The sequence below is a fragment of the Oncorhynchus mykiss genome, chromosome 27, assembly GCF_013265735.2.
Source record: "Oncorhynchus mykiss isolate Arlee chromosome 27, USDA_OmykA_1.1, whole genome shotgun sequence".
NCBI lineage: Eukaryota > Metazoa > Chordata > Actinopteri > Salmoniformes > Salmonidae > Oncorhynchus > Oncorhynchus mykiss.
In genome coordinates this window covers 13,285,980-13,313,117 of record NC_048591.1, presented here as the reverse complement: position 1 = coordinate 13,313,117, position 27,138 = coordinate 13,285,980, and the positions used below count along the sequence as shown (strand labels likewise).

At 41.5% G+C, this 27,138-nt stretch overlaps 1 protein-coding gene across 3 annotated transcripts in view; it reads left to right on the top strand.

The window, feature by feature from the left end:
• The first annotated feature begins 717 nt into the window (after nt 1–717).
• The window catches only part of LOC110507596 (serine/threonine-protein kinase PAK 4), a 36,424-nt gene continuing 10,003 nt past the window's right edge, over nt 718–27,138 (top strand). Inside the window, exons 1-3 of one of the 3 annotated variants that reach the window (XM_036964756.1) lie at nt 19,028–19,353; nt 20,097–20,396; nt 26,821–27,042. In XM_036964756.1, coding sequence (XP_036820651.1) covers nt 26,842–27,042 — 201 coding nt within the window. In that variant the 5' untranslated portion in view covers nt 19,028–19,353; nt 20,097–20,396; nt 26,821–26,841. Of the gene's footprint in view, nt 896–19,027; nt 19,354–20,096; nt 20,397–26,820; nt 27,043–27,138 lie in introns of those variants that run through there. The other 2 variants (XM_021587682.2, XM_021587683.2) reach the window with 2 other exon arrangements.

Sequence of the window (27,138 nt, the reverse complement as noted above, 5' to 3'; positions counted from 1 at the left end):
CTATTTTATGCAAATAGGAATCTTGCAAATTCTTATAAAATAGACTGAGTGATTAAAATAATGTACAATTATAGGAACTATGAAATTCCAATGACAATATCACATTGATTAGATGGAAAGACCCCCCAGCTGTCAACACTCTCCATTACTGTTCCTCCCTCCCTCTCTCTCTCCGTCTCTCTCTTTGTTCTCTCAAATATTTGATGCCAATGAGCCTTTAACCTTTTTTTTAACCCATGTAGATATATTTTAATACCATCATCCTTTTGTGGTGCTGATGCTCTTTCAGTTTATTGGAGGTGGTATGTTGCTATGGTGACACTAAAAGCACATGACAGGTAGGCTCTTTGTATTTTGGTAAGGGGACCTTGAGGGGGAGTTAAAGGGCTCACCTTCCATTATGTTGAGATGTAACATACCCAGGGCATTATATTGAGGTTTGTATACCCTGGACAAAAAAGCATGTTCAGTGGTAATTCTCGATTGATCATGGTTTGCCCATAGAGTTGCATTTATGGGGTTACCCAGAGCAGTATATTTAGATACATAAATGGCTCTGGGGCAACCATGCTGAACTCCCTAGTCATTACCCTCCTTTTAGTGTTAAACCAACTGTGATTTTGGCAAAGTGAACGGTTAGTGAACGGTTCCTGATGTCATATCAGTCAAATCAAATATATCAATAAGTCAATCAATCAGCATGATTGTATTGGTTGCTACGGAGCTCGAGCTTGTAGTCGTAGCAGTTCCCCGGATGTAGTGTTACCACCAGCAGCCTCAACATGGCGACAAGAAAGTGAGACTTCGTCTAATGCTACTGAATTTTGGACAGCTTCTTTTATTAAGCGAATCAATAAACTATCGCAATTTAAGCGGTGCACGAAGGAAATTTAAGGTAATTATGACACTAATCATTTATTTCATTCATTCAGCTGCGCCTACTGTTAGCTAGCTATCCATCTTAGCCAGCCCAAACTAAGTTAAGCTAGCTAGCTGGTTGCTACCATTACTACTAGCTAACAAGTGGCTAGCTAAAGTGAAATTGTTTGGATAGTTTGGCTAGTGAACAAAAAACGGACTTTTCTAGAATAAGAGTACCTTTATGTAATAAAGTAATTGATGATGGATCGGGAAACCCAGCTAACCCAGTGAAATGAGTCACAAGAGCTAACGTTAGGCTACTCTTATTGTAAAAATATACAGCTACCATAACTAACGTTAGGCTACTCTTTTTATTGTAAAAATATAGCAGCTACTATAACGTTAGGTTACTCTTATTGTAAACATGTACAGCTACTATAACTAGCTAGCAGCCAATAACAACCTCTAAGCTAGTTTAGTGAGCTGACATATCCAACTGGTAAACTAACATTACCTTGGTTAAAGTTAGTTAGTAATCCACTGCTATAGCTAGAAACCTTGCACCTCAAAGTACTATAGCTGTAATGCTGAGAAACAATGATTTTGTTAGCTACCTCTAACGATTCAAACACGCCCTAAAGTCTAGGGGAGCTAAGGGATGTGCGTTGTCTCTGCTGTAACGTTAGTGTAGTAGGACTAGGAGGAGCAATTACTTTGTTTGGAAAGTCGAGATTTGAGGTTCTAACCTTTGTTAGATGCAGTCTATTCTAGCTATTTGCTCTACTGAAGAATTCAGGCCTTCTATTATGGCCTAATTTAATGTATTGTAAGAAGAACAGGTCTGCAGGTAGCCTAGGGGTTCAGAGCGTACGTAGGTCGCTGGTTCGAGTTCCCGAGCCGACTAGGTGAACAATCTGTCTGTGCCCTTGAGCAAGGCACTTAACCTTCATTGCTCCAGGGTCGCCATCAATAATGGCTGTTCCCTGGCCGTGACCCCATACCCAGACGGTGTCTCAGTGGGATATGCAAAACAAATGTCTAATTCACACACAATACACATTTGTACATGTGACATAGGACAAATGTAAGCACTCACCTAATTATTATTTATCTGATCTATGAAATCCTGAACTCTAGCCCTGTACCGATCCTGTGCAGGGGTTGTTATGTGGTCTGCCACTGCGAGGACGATCAGCTGTCCATCCTGTCTCCCTGTAGCGCTGTCTTAGGCGTTTCACAGTACGGACATTGCAATTTATTACCCTGGCCACATCTGCAGTCCTCATGCCTCCGTGCAGCATGCCTAAGGCATGTTCACACAGATGAGCAGGGAACCTGGGCATCTTTCTTTTGCTGTTTTTGAGTATGTAGAAAGGCCTCTTTAGTGTCCTAAGTTTTCATAACTGACCTTAATTGCCTACCGTCTGTAAGCTGTTAGTGTCATAACGACTGTTCCACAGGTGCATGTTCATTAATTGTTTATGGTTCATTGAACAAGCATGGGAAACAGTGTTTAAACCCTTTACAATGAAGATCTATCTAAGTTATTTGGATTTTTCTGAATTATCTTTGAAAGACAGGGTCCTGAAAAGGGGACTTTTCTTTTTTTGCTGAGTTTATATTCAAATGGCAGTATACATTCTACAAATGGTGGAATAGGCTAAATATGATAACATAACAACTGATGGCATTAGCTAACCTTTGTAGCTAGCTAGCAAGCAACGCTAAAGGGATTGCAAACCGGTTAGCATAACTCTTGCCAAACACCTTTTTTTCCCTTCTAAATAATAGCTTCCTGGGTAGCATTTATGATGCCAGCAGACACATTCCTCACATATTACAATGAAAAGGTGCCTCTCAGTCCCAAAACACGGGTTTTCTGGAGACTTGTGGGAGGAGTGCTGATGATGTTGCCCACAGTATGCGCTTTCGAGAAGCCTGATTTGCGTCTAGACTAAGGAGAAATCTGCACACAATGCATCCCTGACTACCTCCTGAAATGGTCAGCCGGATCTGAACACAATCAGACCACTTAGCGCCTTTTTGAGTCTATACCAGTCTTTTCAATGGGATCTTCGTATTCTGATAGCAGAAGTTGCATGTAAGTGCCAAGTGGAGACCCCCCCCCCCCCCCCCCTCTTTTTTTTCCATCCTTACTTTGAGACTTAGCAGCTGATAAGTGTATAGTGCTGATGTGACAGGGTGCAAGTAAGCAGGGTTGTGCAATCAGTGCTGGGCACTCCACACATTCCTGGCATGTCTGAGTACTGCTGAGGGTCACACAGACGGAACCCCTGCACTCTACCCACTCAAAGACCTACACTACATCCAGTCACCCCCAAGAACTCAATCTGTAGCACCAAGCCATCTCTGTTTGTTAGGGATGGGTGCTCGAGATCAACAGACAGTGAGTGATAAGCTGTAAGGGGTTTTGGAATAGTCATGACTAGTGTGCTCCACCACCTAGGCTATGTGTCAAATGATTAAGCTCTTCGGTTTTGTGCTGTTAGGACATTGACAGGGTATCTACACACTGCCCAGAAACAGACTGGCTGTTTTAGTTTGTTCACCGACAACCGCTGTGATAGGTGGCTATTTATCAGAACCAACACGTTTCTGATAAGCATTTTTGTGTGGCATAGGCTAATTTTGCCCCATAAATTCTGAGAGTTTGGCAAGGAAGCGAATAAAATAAGAAGCTAATTCTAGGACGCCTGGCCTATGCTTTCGCTGGTGGTCAGTAGAAAAGCTGTTTTATTACTGCTCTGTGCTCTCAGATGTATTTTTTTGGTGGTGGTTATTCAGAGAACTCCATGTCCAGACCATTCAGGTCACTGATAGTTAGGCTTATAATTGTAACTCTTAACAGGAGGCTTCAATTAGCCCCGTCTCTCATTTCCCTTTTTTCTGCCTGCATAAATCCCCTTTTAGTAGAGAGCGGAGTGGTGCAGCAGCGTGGGGTTGTAGTGGAGACACCCTAGATCAGAGGCTGCAGCCACACTGGTTTCACATGATCACGGGTGGCATGTTGTCGTTCTTTTGATCTGAGCCCTACGATTGCCTCTATAGGGGAGAAAAACACAGCTGAATAAATCAGACAGAGAAATAGGAGGCATGAGTTGCCTCTAGTGCTGATTTATAGAGGATGACTTATATGCTTTCATTGGTCACGTTTGTATACCACTTACGAACGTGTGGATAAGTTAAACCTGAACATGTAGGGCATAGACTAGGCCCAAAACCAGACTTCCAGTGTATGTTCAGATGTTAATGGCCATTGTGTGACATCTTCTCATCATTTTAGCTACCAAAGTAATGTAGGCTAGCTGATAATGTGGTGTTTTTTTTCTCCCCCTACTCGCTAATCCAGACCCTGTAGGCCTACTTACAGTGCATTCGAAAAGTATTCAGACCCCTTGACTTTTTTCATTTTCTTACGTTAGCCTTATTCTAAAAGTATTTTTTCCTCATCAATCTACACACAGTACCCCATAATGCCAAAGCAAAAACAGATTTTTTTACATTTTTTAAAATGTAACTGAAATATCATCATATTTACATAAGTATTCAGACCCTTTACTCAATATTTTGAAGCACCTTTGGCAGTGATTACAGCCTCTACTCTTCTTGGGTATGACTCTACAAGCTTGGCACACCTGTACTTGGGGAGTTACTCCCATTCTTCTCTGCAGATCCTCTCAAGCTCTGTAAGGCTGGCTGGGTAGTGTCGCTACACAGCTCTTTTGAGGTCTCTCCAGATATGTTCAATCAGGTTCAAGTCCAGGCTCTGGCTGGGCAACTCAAGGACATTGAGATTTGTCCTGAAGCCACTTTTGCATTGTCTTGGCTGTGTGCTTAGGGTCGTTGTCCTGTTGGAAGGGCAACCTTTGCCCCAGTCTGAGGACCTGAGCACTCTGGAGCAGGTTTTCATTAAGGATCTCTCTCTACATTGCTCTGTTCAACTTTCCCTCAAGCCTGATTAGTCTCCCAGTCACTGCTGCTGAAAAACATCCCCACAGCATGATGCTGCAACCCATGCTTCACTGTATGGATGGCGCAAGGGTTTCCTCCAGACGTGATGCTTGGCATTTAGGCCAAAGAGATCAATCTTGGTTTCATCAGACCAGAGAATCTTGTTTCTCATGGTCTGAGGGTCCTTTAGGTGCCTTTTGGCAAACTCAAAGCGGGCTGTCATTTGCTTTTTACTGAGGAGTAGCTTCCGCCTGGCCACTCTACCATAAAGGCCTGATTGGTGGAGTGCTGCAGAGATGGTTGTCCTTCTGGAAGGTTCTTCCATCTCCACAGTGGACCTCAAGAGCACTGTCAGGGACCACTCTGTTCTTGGTCACCTCCCTGACCAAGGCCCTTCTCCCCCGATTGCTCAGTTTGTCCGGGTGACCAGCTCTAGGAAGAGTCTTGGTGGTTCCAAACTTCTTCCATTTAAAAATAATTGACACTTTGTTCTTGATTCCAACAATACTGCAGAAATGTTTTGTTATCCTTCCCCAGATCTGTGCCTCGACCCAATCCTGTCTCGGAACTCTATGGACAATTCCTTCGAGCCCATGGCTTGGTTTTTGCTCTGACATGCACTGTCAACTGTGGGACCTTACATTGACATGATTTTGGAAGGCACACACCTGTCTATCAATTGAATTTACCACAGGTGGATTCCAATCAAGTTGTAGGAGGATCAATGGAAACAGGATGCATGTGAGCTCAATATCAAGTCTTGTAGCAAAGGGTCTGAATATTTATGTAAATAAGGTTTTTCAGGTTTTTGGGGAAAAAAGTTTTTTGCTTTGTCATTATGGGGTGTTGTGTGTAGATTGAGTGGGAAAATGTATTTAATAAATTTTAGAATAAGGCTTTAATGTAACAAAATGTGTAAATAGTCAAGGAGTCTGAATACCTTCTGAATGCACTATTTCATGTTTTTTTAGGGGCCCTCTCTCTCTGCCCCTGGTGAAAGGTGGAGTCAGCTTTTCATTTGAAGGGCTTTAGCACAGCTACTGCTATTTTCACAGCATGCCTCACTATTTGGCTATGAAAATGCTTTCATCTGCCCTTGACCCAGGGAGGTGCCTCACTTTCCAACTTTCAACTAGATGGAGTCTATCCCTCGTTCAGTCTTTAACTCACTTTCTCTCTCTGATTTATAATTTTATAAACACAGAATCTAATGGACTTTCTCATCAGTAGCGCTTCTCTCTCTCCCTCGCTTGCACATTCCTGTCTCGCTTTCTCTTTCACTGAGTCCTACCTCACTGTCTTCGGAGCAACTTAGTCTCACTGAGTGGAGAGTGACCAGAGGATATTATGCTGTAGTCCTGAATATGTGAAGTAGACTGGTCATCTCTTCAGCCCTGGCTTCACATTCTCATTCTCCTGCATTTCAGTTTTACATTGCCTTTAACCAGTGATTGCAGCTGGCTAGTGTTGTTTTCAGACAAGGCTGATGTCACTCTGTGGGTAACCGTGATGGCATCGTGAATCTCTTGTCATCTATGTCTCTTAAACAAAGCCCTCTCTGTGTAGGTCAGCCTGACTGTAATATAGGCTCAGTGTAGTAGACTTTAGGCTATACACAGTGCAGTGAATTGTTTGCAATGTGTAATCGTTTCAATCGGAGAGGTTCACAATCAAGCCAGGACCTGCTTCCCTGGCAATAGAAAGGTCTTGTGTACACAGCTTGGCAGGGGATTGTGGGTAATGGGCTGGCTGCATTTCACCTCTGCTTTAACTGTTGCACAATGAAAGAATAGAATAATGAATTGTGGGTGCAAAACCAGAAGAAAAGGTGTTGTTGCATTATGCAGGCAGAACCCTGGAATATTCTAAGTGAATGAGGCAGTGTTTTTGTTCCTGCCGGTGAATAGGCCCTGCCACTGTATGCATGAAAAGAAGAGCACTGAATGTGCAGACTGAGCAAAGACTTAGCTTTGACTGCCATTTTTATATTAATATCATACATTTATTTTTGTATTTCACACCAACATTTCCAAGCTGCTCTGCACAAGCTAGATATTAGCCCAGGGGGCCAACTTTGACTTTGTTTACATGTGGTCATACAAGTGCTTGACAGTATGACTTCATTTTTGTTTTGATGATGGTAACATATCATAGGCTAATTACAGGGCTATGCACTGGGACATTAACTTGCCAATTACAGTGTGTAAGCTGTAGCTATGTGATTCGTACATCCATGTTCTCCCCCAAACGGAGCTTCTTTGAAATTGGAGACTGTGGGTTGACGAGTACAGTTTATTTTTTCATCTGTACTGTTTGCTGTGATTTCTCCCAGGTCTTTTGTGATGTGTGGCCCTACTATGTTGAGGTGCAGCCCTCCATGGGCTGCTAGGCTTTGTGTGGTTTGCTGTTTGCACTGGAGAGATGGAGAGAGCTCTAGAGCAGGGATGGGTCTCTCCAGTCCTCAGGGGCCGGAGTGGCGTCACACTTTCCCCCCATCCCTAGCAAACACAGCTGATTACGCTAATTGCATTCTAAACTGAAGGTCCTGATTAGTTGATTATTGTAGTCAGGTGTGTTAGCTGGGGCTGGTGCGAAAGTGACATAAATCAGGCCCCCAAGGACTGAATTTTCCCATCCCTGCTCTAGAGGCTGACCAAGACCACGAGTTCTTGGGCCCAGCAGCACAATAGCATACTGTGACATAAGCTGTGTTTGAATACCCATACTGTATACTACATACTTAATGAGTATATACTATTAGGTCATTTTAGTATACTGTAAACGAATGGTATCGTTTCAGTTGAGGGTACTAGCGCTTTGCCTGTCTCCCGGAAGTTGATGCTGTTGCTATGCAACTTTTTGCTAGCTTGTTAGCATAACAAATTACTAGCTAAACATGTTACGATTTCGGGTGTGTTCGTAAATTCAATCTGGAGTGCCAGAGTTCTCCTTGGGCGTTCGTCAATTCAGAGTGTTTTCGCTCTCGGGAGTGGTCAGAGAGCACACTGCATGCTCTGGCAGAGAAGTAGGGTTTTTCCAAGTGTTCAACGGCAGTCAAGCACCCAAGCTAACTGGCTAACGTTGGCTAGCTACTTCCAGATTCAAATGAGAAAACAACCCAATCTGACCATTTTACTCACCCTAGCAGAGCTGTATAGGCTGTTTTTATGTTATCCAGAGAGTTGGTGACTAACTGTGCTGCTACCAACAATTTAATAATTTTTTTTGCCAACGTTTACTGACACCGGCCATATTCAACGGGTGTTGAGCGTTCGTAAATTCATGAGTTATTCTACGCGAGACTGCTCTGAAATCGGAGGAGAGATCCATTGAATCGCACGACTATACTACTTAGCTCAGAGTTATGTAAATAATCATGTCAATAAATGTTGGGTAGTTAGTATATTAACTATCTGCTGTCTGGCAAGTTTGATGTATTAGTAGCCAACTAACGTTAGGTAACTAGCTAACATACCGATACATACTGCTGTAATGCTATGCAGTTTGTAAGGATAGCGTAGCTTACAAATTGTCAGCCAATGTGTAACAACTTATTTGAAAAGGCATTACTTTATTACTTATCATTTGTCATAATTAGTTCAATTAAATCAATGAATTTGTATCCAATCTCGTCCGACTTCGGCTGCATGTTTTCCACCATTTTTCTTCAAATCTGAAAGGTTAAAAAGCCACGCCCATTTTCGGAAGAATTGCATTATGGAAATAGTGTCCACTGCATGTATACTTCGTATTTTGGTGAATTTAGTACGTCATCTGGGAACTTTTGGCATACAACTATATCCATACTATGACCAATAAGCATACTATGTACTCAAGTCACAAATAGTGCAGTTAGTAAGAGTATTCGAACACAGCTATGGATTACCTGCGTATGGGTATGCATCACTAAGCTACAACGTGATAGCAGCCAGACAAAAACAGCAGAGAAGTTTAGCCTCACTGCCTAGTTACATAAAAAAATATATACAAATCTTGTTGCTCTTAGTTGTTGCAGAGGTCAGCCTGATATGGCTGTTTACTTCGTGAATTGCTGACTCTACCTTTTTAACTGAATCGGTCAATCAAGTTTACATGAACTCTCCTAATTTGAAATGTAATTGTTTTGTTTCTCAACTGAAACAGCATTTGATATCTCTAACATGCTTGTTAGCTTAGTTTGACAAGATGTTGGAATAGCCCCAGAGTCGTTATGCAATTTCCTGGCTTGTAAACCCCTGCAGGCTCAACTAAGGAGAACCATTATTACGACTATTGAGTTGCAAGCTGGAAGTTAATCTCATGGGGGGCAGGTAGCCTAGTGGTAGGAGCGTTGGACTAGTGACCGGAAGGTTGCAAGATCGAATCCCCAAGCTGACAAGGTAAAAATCTGTCATTCTGCCTCTGAACAAGGCAGTTAGCCCACTGTTCCTAGGCCATCATTGAAAATAAGAATTTGTGACATTATATATAGTTCTCTCTTTTTCTTGGCCTATGTAACGGCTTGTATTTTTGACAACAATTTTAGGGAGGCCCTTCTCGTTGACTGTAATGAAGTCCAGACAGATTATTTCAGATGTAGTGTTGGCTATCAAAGCACTGACTCCTGTATCCCAGTTAAAGCTCACATTCCATCCTTTATCATTGACCTTTCCACATTCCTCGGCCAGACCTGGAAGTCTGCATGGATTGGCCAAGGCAGCAAGGGCTTTGTTTGAACCCAGCTTCTGGATTGGTTAGTATCTGACATGTCAAGCCCCATTCACATTCACACTGTATTGTTAGGGTGTTTTCACATATAGAAAACTGTTCTTTGTATCTATGCTACCCTTGCCTTTGAATGAGGACTCAACTCTTTTGACAGTTCACTTAAAATATTTTGTGGTCTGAGTCATCTTTGCTTTCACATTGCACAAGACATTCCATCAGAATGTGTTATTGGACAGTTAGATATCTACTTACATTTTGGAATCTAATAGATTGCATTTAGTTAAATTATGAGACATATTTGTAATCAGAAGATACTATTAATATATAAATGTTATTGGTAACAGAATAAATGTCAGAAGAATAACTGCAGATTAAATAATGTTGTAATTGAAAATGTAGGCTCCTTCCCCTTTCATAGTGTTAGGGGTCAAAATCAAACGTTGTTTCTGGTATTATCTTGTATTCCATGGTATAGATTAGCGTATCAGGACACAGAACACTTTAGTTTGAGGTTAGGATTTACCATTGCTGATATTATTTTCACATGAACAGAAAAGGTCAAAAAGGTAATGGACAGGTCAATGATAATCCCTGAAAAAAGGCAGCAAATCATCTTGTCTGAATTCTTAATTTCAACACGTTTAAGTCCAATGTTTTATATAGTGGTCAAAATATTATGACATTTTCAGGGTTGATGTAGAACATAGGGATGATTCATATAAGAGAATGCTGTTCATTGACTACAGCTCGGCATTCAACACCATAGTACCCTCCAAGCTCGTCATCAAGCTCGAGACCCTGGGTCTCGACCCCGCCCTGTGCAACTGGGTACTGGACTTCCTGACGGGCCGCCCCCAGGTGGTGAGGGTAGGCAACAACATCTCCTCCCCGCTGATCCTCAACACTGGGGCCCCACAAGGGTGCGTTCTGAGCCCTCTCCTGTACTCCCTGTTCACCCACGACTGCGTGGCCACGCACGCCTCCAACTCAATCATCAAGTTTGCGGACGACACAACAGTGGTAGGCTTGATTACCAACAACGACGAGACGGCCTACAGGGAGGAGGTGAGGGCCCTCGGAGTGTGGTGTCAGGAAAATAACCTCACACTCAACGTCAACAAAACTAAGGAGATGATTGTGGACTTCAGGAAACAGCAGAGGGAACACCCCCCTATCCACATCGATGGAACAGTAGTGGAGAGGGTAGTAAGTTTTAAGTTCCTCGGCATACACATCACAGACAAACTGAATTGGTCCACTCACACAGACAGCATCGTGAAGAAGGCGCAGCAGCGCCTCTTCAACCTCAGGAGGCTGAAGAAATTTGGCTTGTCACCAAAAGCACTCACAAACTTCTACAGATGCACAATCGAGAGCATCCTGTCGGGCTGTATCACCGTCTGGTACGGCAACAGCTCTGCCCACAACCGTAAGGCTCTCCAGAGGGTAGTGAGGTCTGCACAACGCATCACCGGGGGCAAACTACCTGCCCTCCAGGACACCTACACCACCCGATGTCACAGGAAGGCCATAAAGATCATCAAGGACAACAACCACCCGAGCCACTGCCTGTTCACCCCGCTATCATCCAGAAGGCGAGGTCAGTACAGGTGCATCAAAGCTGGGACCGAGAGACTGAAAAACAGCTTCTATCTCAAGGCCATGAGACTGTTAAACAGCCACCACTAACATTGAGTGGCTGCTGCCAACACACTGACTCAACTCCAGCCACTTTAATAATGGGAATTGATGGGAAATGATGTAAAATATATCACTAGCCACTTTAAACAATGCTACCTAATATAATGTTTACATACCCTACATTATTAATCTCATATGTATACGTATATACACTGTACTCTATATCATCTACTGCATCTTTATGTAATACATGTATCACTAGCCACTTTAACTATGCCACTTTGTTTACATACTCATCTCATATGTATATACTGTACTCGATACCATCTACTGTATCTTGCCTATGCTGCTCTGTACCATCACTCATTCATATATCCTTATGTACATATTCTTTATCCCCTTACACTGTGTACAAGACAGTAGTTTTGGAATTGTTAGTTAGATTACTTGTTGGTTATTACTGCATTGTCGGAACTAGAAGCACAAGCATTTCGCTACACTCGCATTAACATCTGCTAACCATGTGTATGTGACAAATAAAATTTGATTTGATATAAAATCTTTATGAAATTATGTAAATTAGCCACTTAATATGCATGAACTTAAGCCCGATCATTTAAGGTAGGGTGGTCATATTAACACATTGTCATGCTTTATGCAAAACAACAGAGTTTGTAACAATTTGAAACAAGTTATGAAATTAGAAAACGTTTAATACTACTTTATGCAAATGAGATGTGTAATAATATGATAATTGCTTCATTGGAATTATAAAATACAGCATGTTAACCACCTGAATTTAAATGGGTTTATGTTAACATATATTGCTGTTTTATGCAGAACTGGGAGTCTACACTGAGGGGCAAAGTGCACACACCAGGTGTGGTAACAGAGTAACTGGGATTACAAGTTCATGAACAAAAAGCAGGGTTACTACACTGCTCAAAAAAATAAAGGGAACACTTAAACAACACAATGTAACTCCAAGTCAATCACACTTCTGTGAAATCAAACTGTCCAGTTAGGAAGCAACACTGATTGACAATACATTTCACATGCTGTTGTGCAAATGGAATAGACAACAGGTGGAAATTATAGGCAATTAGCAAGACACCCCCAATAAAGGAGTGGTTCTGCAGGTGGTGACCACAGACCACTTCTCAGTTCCTATGCTTCCTGGCTGATGTTTTGGTCACTTTTGAATGCTGGCGGTGCTTTCACTCTAGTGGTAGCATGAGACGGAGTCTACAACCCACACAAGTGGCTCAGGTAGTGCAGCTCATCCAGGATGGCACATCAATGCGAGCTGTGGCAAGAAGGTTTGCTGTGTCTGTCAGCGTAGTGTCCAGAGCATGGAGGCGCTACCAGGAGACAGGCCAGTCACATCAGGAGACGTGGAGGGGGCCGTAGGAGGGCAACAACCCAGCAGCAGGATCGCTACCTCCGCCTTTGTGCAAGGGGGAGCAGGCGGAGCACCGCCAGAGTCCTGCAAAATGACCTCAAGCAGGCCACAAATGTGCATGTGTCTGCTCAATCGGTCAGAAACAGACTCCATGAGGGTGGTATGAGGGCCCAATGTCCATAGGTGGGGGTTGTGCTTACAGCCCAACACCGTGCAGGACGTTTGGCATTTGCCAGAGAACACCAAGATTGGCAAATTTGCCACTGGCGCCCTGTGCTCTTCACAGATGAAAGCAGGTTCACACTGAGCACGTGACAGAGTCTGGAGACGCCGTGGATAACGTTCTGCTGCCTGCAACATCCTCCAGCATGACCGGTTTGGTGGTGGGTCAGTCATGGTGTGGGGTGGCATTTCTTTGGGGGGCCGCACAGCCCTCGTGCTCGCCAGAGGTAGCCTGACTGCCATTAGGTACCGAGATGAGATCCTCAGACCCCTTGTGAGACCATATGCTGGTGCGGTTGGCCCTGGGTTCCTCCTAATGCAAGACAATGCTAGACCTCATGTAGGTGACGCTATGGACTGGCCCGCCCGTTCCCCAGACCTGAATCCAATTGAGCACATCCGGGATATCATGTCTCGCTCCATCCACCAATGCCACGTTGCACCACAGACTGTCCAGGAGTTGGTCTCCGCCTGATGAGGTGGCAGAGACCATCCGCCACCTCTTCCACATTTTGTTTCAGCCTGAATTAAAAATGGATTACATTTTTTTCTCTCATCCGTCTACACACAATACCAAAAAAATGACAAAGTGAAAACCATGTTTTTTTTAAAAATGTTTGCAAATGTATTAAATGAAATAACTAATATTCATAAGTATTCACACCCCTGAGTCAATGCATGTCAGAATCACCTTCGGCAGCGATTACAGCTTTGAGCCTTTATGAGTCTGAGATTTGCACACCTGGATTGAACAATATTTGCACATTAATATTTTTTTTATTCTTCAAGCTGATTGATCATTGCTAGACACCCATTTGCAAGTGTTGCAATAGATTGTAAAGCTGATTTTTAAGACAAAATTAACTAGGCCACTCAGGAACATTGAATGTTGTCTTGGTAAGCAACTTGTGTATATTTGGCCAGTGTCTGTTGGAAAGCAGACTAACCCAGGTTTTCCTGTAGGATTTTGCTTGTGCTTAGACCTATTCAGTTTCTTTATCAAAAACTCCCTTGCCCATAACAAGCATACCCATAACATGATGCAGCCACCACCATGCTTGAAAATATGAAATGGTACTCAGTGATCTGTTAAATTGGATTCGGACCAAATGCAATTATTTGTTTTCAGTACTTAGTTAATTTCTTTCCCCAATTTTTTGCAGTTTTACTTTGGTGCCTTTTTGCAAACAGGATGCGTGTTTTGGAATATTTGTATTCGGTACAGGCTTCCTTCTTTTCACTCTGTCATTTAGGTTAGTATTGTGGAGTAACTGCAATGTTGTTGATCCATCCTCAGTTTTCTCCTATCACAGCCATTAAACTCTGTTTTAAAGTCTCCATTGGACGCATGGCACAATCCCTGAGCGGATTCCTTCCTCTCCGGCAACTGAGTTAGGAAGGACGCCTGTATCTTTGCAGTGACTGGGTGTATTGATAACACCATCCAAAGTGTAAACTTCACCATGCTCAAAGGTGTATTAAATGTCTACTCTTTTTTTTCAAATTTGTACCCATCTACCAATAGGTGCCCTTCTTTGCGAGGCATTTGAAAATCTTCCTGATCTTTGGTTGAATCTACGTTTGAAATTCACTGCTCGACTGAGGGACTTTACAGATAATTGTGTGTGTGGGGTACAGAGATGAGGTAGTCATTCAAAAATCATGTTAAACACTGTTATTGAATAGAGTGAGTCCATGCAACTTGTGACTTCTTAAGCATATTTTTACTCCTGAACTTATTTAGGCTTGCCATAACAAAGCTGTTGAATACATATTGACTCAAGACATTTCAGCTTTTCATTTGTGAAAACATAATTCTACTTTGACATTTTGGGGTATTGTGTTTAATTCATTTTAATTTCAGACTGTAACCCAACAAAATGTGGAAAAAGTAAATGGCTGTGAATACTTTCTCAAGGCAATGTACTTAGGTAGGCCTACACCTGAGTTTGGTTACATTATAATGTTGTTTTTGGTGTTGAGTTACTCTAGTGTTGGGAAACAATTAGCCTAGGCTCAGATGAGACGGTCAGTGAGCTGCCAGCTGCACAGCAAGATGGGAAACATTTTCAATTAGCTGGTATTTAGCTATGTTTTTGTCATTTTTAAGGGGCTGTAGCCACATAATTCTGGTAGTTTTCAATTAAAGGATAAAACCATTAATCACAAAATTCTCCACTGGCACAATACAGCCAATTCCGCTCAGCGCTGCCTCGCACCACTGTTGCCTCAGCGAACAGCGTCAACCACTCCTACACAGCTAGCAAGCTAGCACTCATTATCAATGGGGTTGGCGGAATGTGAATTTGGCCCAGTCCCTGACAACCCATACATCAAAACATAGCTGCAAAGCTCTACTTTGTAACTTTTTTTTCTTTTTTTGTCTCTGAATTTTTTTACATTTAAATGAGCCCCCCAAAAAGTTTTACCTCGCATTTCAGTCCAAGGACCTCTAATGACTGTGAAACACCCTCAGGACTTTGCTATACAATGTCACATCGATCTTACTCTAGTAGGTTGAGGAATACCTTCTGCCAAGAGAATATATATACACACCGATTTCAGTTTTCACAAATTTGGCTGTCGCAGTGTTGAAAGTTCTTAGCATGGCAGTTGCGTTACATTTGGGCTCATGTCGTGTAAATTTTAATAACTTACAGTATTGGGATTTTTAGACATTGGTTACAACTGCCATATTCATGTTTTCAAATTATTTATTATATAATTTCAGTGGTGGGAATAGTACTCAATTGTCATACTTGAGTAAAATATACCTTAATAGAAAATGACTCAAGTGAAAGTCACCCAGTAAAATACTACTTGAGTCAGTCTAAAAGTATTTGGTTTTAAATATACTTAAGTCAAAGGTAAATGTAATTGGTAAAATATACTTAAGTATCAAAAGTAAAAGTATAGATTGTTTCTTATTCCTTATATAACCAGACGGCACAATTCTCTTGTATCTATTTATGGATAGCCAGGGGCACACTCCAACACTCAGACATAATTTACAAATTAAGCATTTGTGTTTTGTGAGTCCACAAGGTTAGAGGCAATATGACCAGGGACGTTCTCTTGATAAGGGTGTGAATTGGACCATTTCCCTGTGCTGCTAGGCATTCAAAATGTAATGAGTACTTTTGGGGATCAGAGAAAATGTAAAAGTACATTGTTTCTTTAGGAATGTAGTGATGTAAAATGTGTCAAATATAAATAGTAATGTGCAGATAAGTAAAAATACTTTGAAGTACTAGTTTGATTTACACCACTGCATATTTTGACGACCACATTGACATTTAGTGAAAATGGATTTGTTTCCTGCTGCTTTTTGTAGAATTATCGCAGAGCGTCCATCATTTGTTGCGTCAACTAACACCCTACCTTTAGGATAGAAAATCTATTCTAGCTCTTATGTTGTGATTCTAACCAAGTATGTTGTCTTCTCACACTTCAAACCCCACAGTTGAATAAACAGATTATGAAGTTTTCTTAGCATATTTTGAACTAAAAACTCAATTTTGGAATTTCTGTGCATCCTTGGAAATCGCTATTTAATATCCCAAAAACAACATGTTTTTTCTGCAAACCATATTCTCTCTTCTGTGGTACTAATATGAGGGTTTATGGCAGGGGAAACGGTGTTGCACTAGTAGTCTAGTGGGTGGTGCATGTTGGCCTTAAAAAAGGAACCGGATCACAAAATTCAAGCAAACCTAACTCAAATCTCTCAATGGTCTCAGTTCGGTTTGCTATTTTCAGTTCGGTTGGTCATTTTTGAGGGATCTGAGTTTGAGTGTTCACCCAACAAAAAAATTGTCTGAAAGGGACCAAGTGAGAACATCCTTACACTCCTGGTGTTACTATGTTATAGTCAGGGGTTGGACCCAGTACGGGGAACAGAACAGAAAACGGTAAAAAAAAATTTTTAGAGGAACAGAATCGGAGCTAAGAAAGAAAAGTGATCAATACTGTTCCAGAACATAACCTTTATTTTTAACGGATAGAAGTCGGTTAATAAAGTTTTTTTTTTTACATTACGGAGAGAAAAAAATTCAGTCCCACAACGCAATAATATGCAAAGCCCTCACTCTGTCACTAGAAACGTATTCCAGTGTCTGTCTGCCGGCTAAAAATCTTTGTGTGTAAACTACCTGCTCCTCCCCCTCCGAAGCATACTGTAACCTACTGACATTTCAGCGGGATTTCAGAAATTAATACAGATTTTTAATGTAGAAGAATGGATTACATTTTTCAATGCTAGTTACGGATACAATAGTTATGTTTCACATTGGATTTGTTAACTACAAAAAGGTATTCTGTTTTGAATTCTGGTGGCTTTTGCCCACACACGCTTGTTAGCTAGGTAGCATTGGTCCAACGTTAAGCCAACTCTTGGAAGTTCAGAGATAATCAAAGTTCCTCCATAGAAGCTGCTCCTCCATAGGTATAATTATGTGGGCCTAATTCAGATAGCTAATGCATGCAATAAAATGCCAGCGCTTCAAGCCTAGCCGCCTCCACCTTCTCTCAACCTGCAAAATTTGTCACATCTTGCGCCCTATACTTTTTTGTTTTTGTTTTGAATTTTACCCCTTTTTCTCCCCAATTTCGTGGTATCCAATTGTTTAGTAGCTACTATCTTGTCTCATCGCTACAACTCCCGTACGGGCTCGGGAGAGACGAAGGTTGAAAGTCATGCGTCCTCCGATACCCAACCAAGCCGCACTGCTTCTTAACACAGCGCGCATCCAACCCGGAAGCCAGCCGCACCAGTGTGTCGGAGGAAACATTGTGCACCTGGCAACCTTGGTTAGCGTGCACTGCGCCCAGCCCGCCACAGGAGTCGCTGGTGCGCGATGAGATAAGGATATCCCTACAGGCCAAGCCCTCCCTAACCCGGACGACACTAGGCCAATTGTGCGTTGCGCCACGGACCTCCTGGTCGCGGCCGGTTGCGACAGAGCCTGGGCGCGAACCCAAAGTCTCTGGTGGCACAGCGCCCTTGACCACTGCACCACCCGGGAGGCCACCGCCCTATACTTTTCTAACCATCGCGCATGTAAACAATAGTGCTGAGCTATTAACCAACATTTAATATTTTCATTATTTAAACAACTAATTGATTAACTTTGGTCAATTTATTTGGGATTACATTTTTTTTCCTTCTGTGAGTGTTGTGTGTAGTGTATGTAGAGATAAATTAGATGAAGCCTGAACTGTGCGATGTAGTAGGGAGTTGTAGTTTCCAACAGGCCAATATTCTACATAGTGTAGTGCAGAATACTTGGTAATTAATTACAATGACCATAATCCATTGTGCACCCGCTTAAACTTGTCCGGTCTGTGTGGAGCAGACACCGAGACAGAGAGAAGAGAGAACGCACAAGATGGAGAGGAATCGAAGCAGTTGCTTCGCGAGCCTGAAAATACATGATATAAGTGATTGATGGTCGGTATTCAGCAGTCATAAAAGTAAATAAGGCATTATTTTAAGAACTACTGACAGTGATTTTGTCAGAGAGCATAGGCAGCAGCTCTATATTGATAATTTGACTTGGAATTAAATAATAGTAATCAAGTAAAACCAATATTTTATCAAAGTACAGTGGAACGGAACAAAATAAATAGGGGTTCTGTTCAGAACGAAACGATTGGAAAACTACTTCTGTTCCAACCCTTATTTATAGCATACTGTATTCCCTTGCACATTAGCAGCAACTCATTATGATGGATGTCAAAGGGGATCATTACAAATCTCCTTGGTGACATTTGCTTCATCAGCATTATTTGTTTACGTTTGCTTACACTATGAACAGTTTTGATTGAGGAAGCTACTATGCATGTTTTTGTTCCCTGAGAGGCATTTCTCTTTACTGTTTGCTTGTGTTCATCCGTTTACAATCCTGTTCAAATTAGCAGTCGCTGGGTATTTCACAAGACGCCATTTAAAGCCTTCATAAAACAGTGCTATAATAAATAAGCGAGTACATTAGTATTTACCAGTAGTTGAACATTCCAGTTTCCCACTACTGTGGCAAAGTGAGTCAAGTTTTCAGTTTGGTCGTGTCATATAATAGATAATAATATCGAGAATGATTTGTCTTGCTTTTCAACCACAATGAATAGTTCGAAGTTATGATCATTGAACAGACACACCACAGCTAAAGGCAGTAGGCGTTCCTGGATTTGAAAGAGTCTGACGTGACTCTTTTTACCCCCTTTTCCCGGTGACGTCATGATACTGGCCAGCATTTGTGAAACCATCGGAATGCGACAAAATTGATCTTCTAAGAGATTTACAGTTCTGTTTCGGATTAAGTTATTTATAACTCGTTCTGTCATAAATGTGCCTTTGGCTAAATACGGCGTGTGCACTAACCGCAGCTCTTTATCGATTTGAAACGCTGCGGAAATGAACTTCTTTATCTCACTCCTGGGGAGTCTTCTCACAGAGCGAGGCTGCCAGGATAATTTTTTTCCACGTTTGTTCTCATGCGTGACCGTGAAATGATATCAATTGGATTGTATCGCGTTGGATAGACATTCTGGTGAGTAGATCGTAACCAACATGTTGCTTTACTGTAGTTATTCATTGTTTTCATACTTATTCTTACGTCAAAATAGCGAATAGAAGCTAACCTAAAATGCTTCTCCACCGTGAGAAATGTAATCTCCGTTGAAAAATGCATCTTTACTTCTGAGGTCTAAACACATAAGATTAGCCAGCACGTTATTCAAACAAGTTATTGTAGCGGTCAAATCCAACAAATTCGCTATTTACAGCCATTACATTAGTAATAAACGCAGTGATTTCTCGCTACACAATCTTTACCACCAGCATGTGGTATTCCATGCGTAACATCTGGTATCTATCTATTCACTCCTCCCACCAGACGTTTGCTTCGTAAACCTGCTGACGTCTGTTATTTTTCAATTAATGTAGTTGTATTTTGCCAAACAATCATGAAACACTGCTTCTCCAGTGTTTCTTCACATGTAAACAACTGTCAAAGTCATCAGAAACAACGGGATTGCACTCAGGAAATTGAGGGAGGTAGGCTACACCCTGAAGTAACAATATTTTTCAGGCTAGCTTTCATCTCTTTGGTAGTGTGTTTGCAAGCTATAGCCTAACGCATATGTTTGATGTTTGCTTTTTTTTCTCGAAAGCAATGGTGTAGTAGTAGTAATTTAGTTGGATCTGACACACAGTATGGGAAGCTGGTATTCTTATCTTAATTCCTACATTTACTGTAATTGCTCACAGACCTACTCCTCGTTTGTTTTACAGCAAATTGCAGCCCAACACCAGGCTTGGTAAACAACAGCTAGGCAAGACTGATGCCTAGCTAGAAGCAATCTGGCTGGAATTGGGGGCCGGTTCCAAGGTCACACTGTTTGCATTGCACTTTGTAAATCTGCGAATCTCAGAGGAAGAATTCAGTTAGTTTGCACTTCTGACTCAACACTGGGCAGTAACCTCAAATGAAAGAGGGTAACAGTAGAGCACACCCACAAACATCTAGACTAGGCTACATCCTGATAAGTTGACAGAATTATTGATGCTACAGGCAGAGTAACGCGGGGCAAGGTGAGACAATTCCCTGAAGATGTGTGACCTCATCACCTCTGAACCCAGGTGCAACTCGGCTGCATAGTGTCCGAGATGACCCAGCCTACTGCTTTTGCATTCAGGAGAGAGCGCAACACACTGAACATTGCAGAGAGAAATGCAATGAATATAGTTGGCATGACATGATTCATGTCAAAGGCATGTGTGTGTTGTACTATACAATATAGGCATATTCCTGTATGATCACAAGGTTTTGCAATGTTGAACAATAGTGAGACCATTAAGCCAGGTGTGTACTCTTAGACTCTGACATAAACATGTGCTTTTGTGATTAGCTATGTCTGTCTCAAACAGTTTCATACAATCTCTTAAGTCTCCCTGGAAATGAGTCATCACCTGAATCTATCTTTGTTTTTGAAATGTGTTTACATGTCCTTTACCCTCCCAAGTGTTGTAGTTCAAAAATTGTATGTGAGGTATGCCTACATGGGAAAGAGGAAAACCATTTTGAGTTGGCAGAATAAGGCAGTTGACGAGTAGACGTGCCGTTGTCCGGGTCTGTGTGGTGACAGTGGAGTCTGAATGATGAGGCGTTTTCCTGTTAATGGCTGCAGCGTCACTCATGCCTGACTGTTTATCATCCAGAGTGGGTCTGCCCTAAGCACAATTGTTTTGATGTTAACTGGTTTGACCGAGAGCCCATCTTTAACCGATCAAAGAGCTCAAATTGGGTGTTTTTGCTTTGCTACATTACATACTTGACACACGTGGCTGTGCCTAGAGTCTGGTGGAACACCCCTTGTGCTTGGACAGACAGTAGCTCTCTGGCCATGACCCATCTGGGTCTCCACTGCCACAGAAGTGTCTTTCTTGCTGCTCACCAGTGCATAATAGAATGCTAATGTATTGTGAGGGACTCCATAACCGGGGAGAGCATGTTTTGAACTTTTAAGTTTTTTGTTCACTTTGTGGGAGGTTGCAGCTCTACTCTCTACATACACAGAGGGAAATTATTCATGAATGATAGTGATATATAAGCTAGGCTTTATGACTGCTTTACTGACCGACAGGAAGAAGAAAATGGAGTTAATACATTTGAAAATGTGACCATCCTTTGTTTTCTCTGGGCCTCTTATTTTCTGTCCTGTATCTGTCTAGTCTGAGTGCGTGGACACCTGTCTCTCGCTCCCCCTGCTACCTTCTCCGTAGGGGGAAGTGTAGAACACGGAAGAGAGAGGTCTGTGTCCTAGGGCCTTCTGGGGGAGGTGCTACTACACCTGCTGCGACTCTCAGCTGAGCCTCACCTGTTCAAACCTGTCTCACCGGTGCACTGCCTGCAGACTGCTGCCTGAGCTCCATCATGCGATCTGTGCTGCTCTCCACTTTCATTCAGTCACTTATCCTGGGGGAAGGCACTGTTTTGTTGCTGTTTTCGTCATCTCTAAAGTAATTTCTGATGGTATTTGTCCTTCTGGCATTGAATAATCATTTTTCCTTGGCTGTGTTGAACTATTTCCCCCATTGTTGCTTGGCTCCATTAAGACAGGGCTTCAGAGGAGCAATTGAATACTTCAGCAAACCACTTTACACTTTTTGTGGTTGCTGCTCAGTATGTTTCCCATTCAATCTGTTTTTGTAGACCGATAACTCATCTCGCAGTTTTTGTAAACAACTAAATGATCTAGCAGTACTGTCAGTAGCCGCTGCCTTATTTGATATAGTCATCATGCTGACTTGTGCGTTCAACTCTGACCAGCAGTAGTGGCTTTTAAATAGTTAATGGAAGGCCCATGTTGACCTCTCATCTGTGGCCCTTTTTGTACAGTTTAGTGCAGATGGGTGGATGATCCCATTACACTTCAAACATGTGTTGAGTCAGTTCTGCTTTCTGGGCCAGTCAGGCAGTATTCCTCAGCCCCTCGCCAAGCACCCCTTCCCTGCAGCTTGGGTGGATCTAGGACCGTGGTCAGGAACAGGCAGTATATCGCAGGCAGGCAGCCCAGCATTTGGTTTCAGGGATAGAGAAGGAGGAAGAGAAGGAATCCGGAATGTAAAAGGTGTGTGTGTGTGTGTGTGTTTGAGTATAGAGAAATACGCTAGAGGAAAAATGTGCTAGTGAAGGAAAGGTGGAAGTCATTTTTCTCTGCAGCTTGGGGCCTGTGTCCCGGGGCCTCAGACAGAGTATTACCTGACTAATACAATTCTTGTCTCTGAAGAAAATTGCTGCGACTTGTATAAGCTATTTGTCTTTAAGGGAGGTCTCCCTACAAATTATATTGTCATTTTCTAATGTCAACTTGTGTAGGTTGTGTACTCTGATTGTTTCTCTCTCTGTGCATTTGCCAAAGGACATTCACTCAGTGTGATTGTGTCAGTCTACATTAAATGGTTTTCAGAGATGCTCTCTAGTAGACGTCGACCGATTTTATGATTTTTCAACACCGATACCAATTATTGGAGGACCAAAAAAGGCTGATGCCGATAAAAAAAATATATATATGTGTATATATATGTGTATGTATGTATATATTATTTAAAAAATTGTTTTATTTTTTTTAACTTTAAAATATATAAATGTGTAATAATGACAAATACAACAATACTGAATGAACACTTAACTTAATATAATACATAAATGAAATCAATTTAGTCTCAAATAAATAATGAAACATGTTCAATTTGGTTTAAATAATGCAAAAACAAAGTGTTGGAGAAGAAAAAGTAAAAGTATAATATGTGCCATGTAAGAAAGCTAACATTTAAGTTCTTTGCTCAGAACATGAGAACATATGAAAGCTGGTGGTTCCTTTTAACATGAGTCTTCAATACTCCCAGGTAAGAAGTTTTAGATTGAGGTTATTATAGGAATTATAGGACTATTTCTCTCTATACCATTTGTATTTCATTAACCTATTGGATGTTCTAACAAGTACTTTAGTATTGCCAGCCTAATCACTGGAGTTGATAGGCTTGAAGTCATAAACGGCGCAATGCTTGAAGCACAGCGAAGAGCTGCTGGCAAATGCAGGAAAGTGTTGTTTGAATGAGTGCTTACGAGCCTGCTGCTGCCTACCACCGCTCAGTCAGACTGCTCTATCAAATCATAGACTTAATTATAATATAATAACACACAGAAATACGAGCCTTAGGTCATTAATATGGTAAAATCCGGAAACTATCATTTTGAAAACAAAACGTCTATTCTTTCAGTGAAATACGGAACCATTCCGTATTTTATCTAACGGGTGGCATCCATAAGTCTAAATATTGCTGTTACATTTGTCGTTTTGTTATCTATGCCAGATTAAGTGATATGACCTGCTATTCTAAAAAATAATTTCTCTGTAAATTAATAATACCTGATTTAAGCTAATCAGTTAGATAATTAACTAGAAAGTGGAGGCACCATAAAATAATGTTTATAGAGCAGTTATCTTCCGAATAAACTCTTAAAGACCTGGTAACCTTATTCAGTCTCATCTGAAAGTGGTACATTCTTGGTTATCTTCACAAACCCTAGCTAACACGTTAAATCAGCAATACAAATTGGGTTGAATTATTTATTTACTAAATACCTAACTAATCACACAGAATTACATAAATCGACTAGATAATACATTGATTACAAATTGTCATAAAGAAAAAGTCCCCGGCGGACGGAGCCGACATGGCAGCTCGCTACACAAAGAAAGGGGTTTGAGTTTGATTGAAAGAGCGAGAAGACTGAGGAACAAAGGGAGAAGCTATGCTATCGTAAATACAGGATCCCTTGCATTCTAAATTACCGCCTATTTGGAAAATGCAATGAATATTTAGTCTGAGCTGCGCTTCAATAGGTTGGTGGTAGATGGAAGGCCGAGTTGCCCATCTTTTGAATAGCGTCTCTGATGGTAAACTGTACCCGTTTTAGTAACGTCGTTGTGTGGTAGACGGTATACTCTGTCATTTCCCAGTCCACGCTTGGCGGCTGGAGTGAATCAGAGTTCAAAGTTCATACCCCGTTGCCATGCTTATATGCTCATGCTATATTCTGGCTGGTATTGTCAAAATTCGACGTGTCGATCGTCCTCTTCACGTGGGAATTCAATGCTAATTTCGTTAGGTAGCTGAGATTGACTTTGCTCTGTAGGTGTCACCTGTCCTTCTAACGTCAAGGCCGTCGCCTTAATGTCCCCGGAACAGGAAGTTATATTGTCGTCAGGGCTTTATATAGGAAGGGAGAGGAGGGCGTGTTTCATAGTTTATAACCAATGTCTCTTCACGTGGGCAGGCCACTGAGTCGTTCCATAATTCACTCATGAAAACCCAAATCTCACATTTTAGAAGAGAAAATCACATTTCATCCCATCACAAATAATTTCATATTCAAACATTTAAATTGCACAACAATTCCATGTGAATCGGATAACTAGACTTTCCACTGTACAGTTTGTCATCCTATCATTGATGAGAATGTCTCAGATGACGACCGAACTGACATCATATTCATTAAGTACCAACGCATATGTTCAACTGGTTGGATTACCAAAATATGGTTCATTTCCCTCCACCTTCTGATATTCCCAGAATCTCTTATGTTAACCAAGGGATTTTCAATAGTCACATCAGTAGGGTAGAGAGAAGAAAAAAGGGGGTAGAGGTATTTATGACTGTTATAAACCTACCCCCAGGCCAGTGTCATGACACATTGCAAAACCTTCGATGTTATGTAATAATTCTGTAAAATTCAGGCGGCCCAAACTGTTGCATATACCCTGACTCTGCGTGCAATGAACGCAAAAGAAGTGACACAATTTCCCTAGTTAATATTGCCTGCTAACATGAATTTCTTTTAACTAAATATGCAGCTTTCAAAAAATATACTTATTTATGGTTAGGTACATTCGTGCAACGATTGTGCTTTTTTCGCAAATGCGTTTTTGTTAAATCATCCCCCATTTGGAGAAGTTGGCTGTCTTTGTTAGGAAGAAATGGTCTACACACAGTTCGCAACGAGCTAGGCGGCCCAAACTGCTGCATATACCCTGACTCTGTTGTAGAGGTCGACCGATTAATCGGAATGGTCGATTTTAATAGGACCGATTTTCAAGTTTTCTTAACAATCGGAAATCTGTATTTTTGGACACCGATTTGGCCGATTTATAAAAATAATTTAAAATAATTTAAAAAATCTTACCTGGGAATATTGAAGACTCATGTTAAAAGGAACCACCAGCTTTCAGATGTCCTCATGTTCTGAGCAAGGAACTTAAACGTTAGCTTTCTTACATGGCACATATTGCACTTTTACTTTATTTTCCAACACTTTGTTTTTTGCATTATTTAAACCAAATTGAACATGTTTCATAATTTATTTGCGGCTAAATTGATTTTATTGATGTATTATATTAAGTTAAAATAAGTGTTCATTCAGTATTGTTGTAATTGTCATTATTACAAATACATTTTAAAAAATGGCCGATCAATCGGTATCGGCTTTTTTTTGGTCCTCCAATAATCGGTATCGGCAATAATCGGTATCGGCGTCAAAATCATAATCGGTCAACCTCTACTCTGTTGCACAGAGCGCAACAGAAGTGACACAATATTCATAATTAAAATAAATTCATGTTAGCAGGCAATATTAACTAAATATGCAGGTTTAAAAATATATACTTGTGTATTGATTTTAAGAAAGGTGTTGATGTTTATGGATAAGTAGACATTGGTGCAACGACAGTGATTTTTTTCAAATGCGCTTGTTAAATCACCCGTTTGGCGAAGTAGGCTGTGATTCAATGAGAAATTAACAGGCACCGCATCGATTATATGCAACGTAAGACAAGCTAGATAAACTAGTAATATCATCAACCATGTGTAATTAACTAGTGATTATGTTAAGATTGATTGTTTTTTATAAGATAAGTTTAATGCTAGCTAGCATCTTACCGTGGCTCCTTGCTGCACTCGCATAGCAGGTAGTCAGTCTGCAACGCAGCCTCCTCGTGGAGTGCAATGTAATCGGCCATAATCGGTGTCCAAAAATGCCAATTACCGATTGTTATGAAAACATGAAATCGGCCTTAATTAATCGTCCATTCTGATTAATCGGTCGACCTCTACTCTCTAGTCTGAGGTGTGTCAATGGCCGATTGGCAGATCAAGTTTTCATGTGTTAGCCTCTCAGCGCTATTGAAAAGAAGCAGGACATCCTTGATGTTATCACTTATCATCATGGACTGCTGATGTGTTTAACACTGTTCCACTGCAACCCCCAAAGTCATTCCTGGGGTGTATTCAAAAACGGAAGCAAACAGACCGAAACGGGTAGGGAGCAACCTGAAATTGTGAAATAAGATTTTTCTTTTTTGTTGCAAACTGTTTTTCCTTCCAAAATGTTTTGCTACGGTTTACTACGGTGTGCACTAATGAATACACCCCTGTTCTCCTCTCTGTGTTCCAGGTCTGATGCCCGGCTGCTGCCATGTTCACCAAGAAGAAGAAGCCCCGCGTCCAGATTTCGGCACCTTCCAACTTCGAGCACCGCGTGCACACAGACTTTGACGAGCAAGAACAGAAGTTTGTGGGGCTGCCGCGGCAATGGCAGTCTCTGATCGAGGACACAGCCAAGAGGCCCAAGCCCTTCATCGACGTCACCGTCATCACCACTGTGGAGCCCCGCAAGGTCAGGGTTCGTCACAAAGGGACATGGGAGGAAAGGCGTGTGTCATAAACAGGAAGTGATGTTTTCACTGTAGGGTCATTCTCTGTTGACAAATTT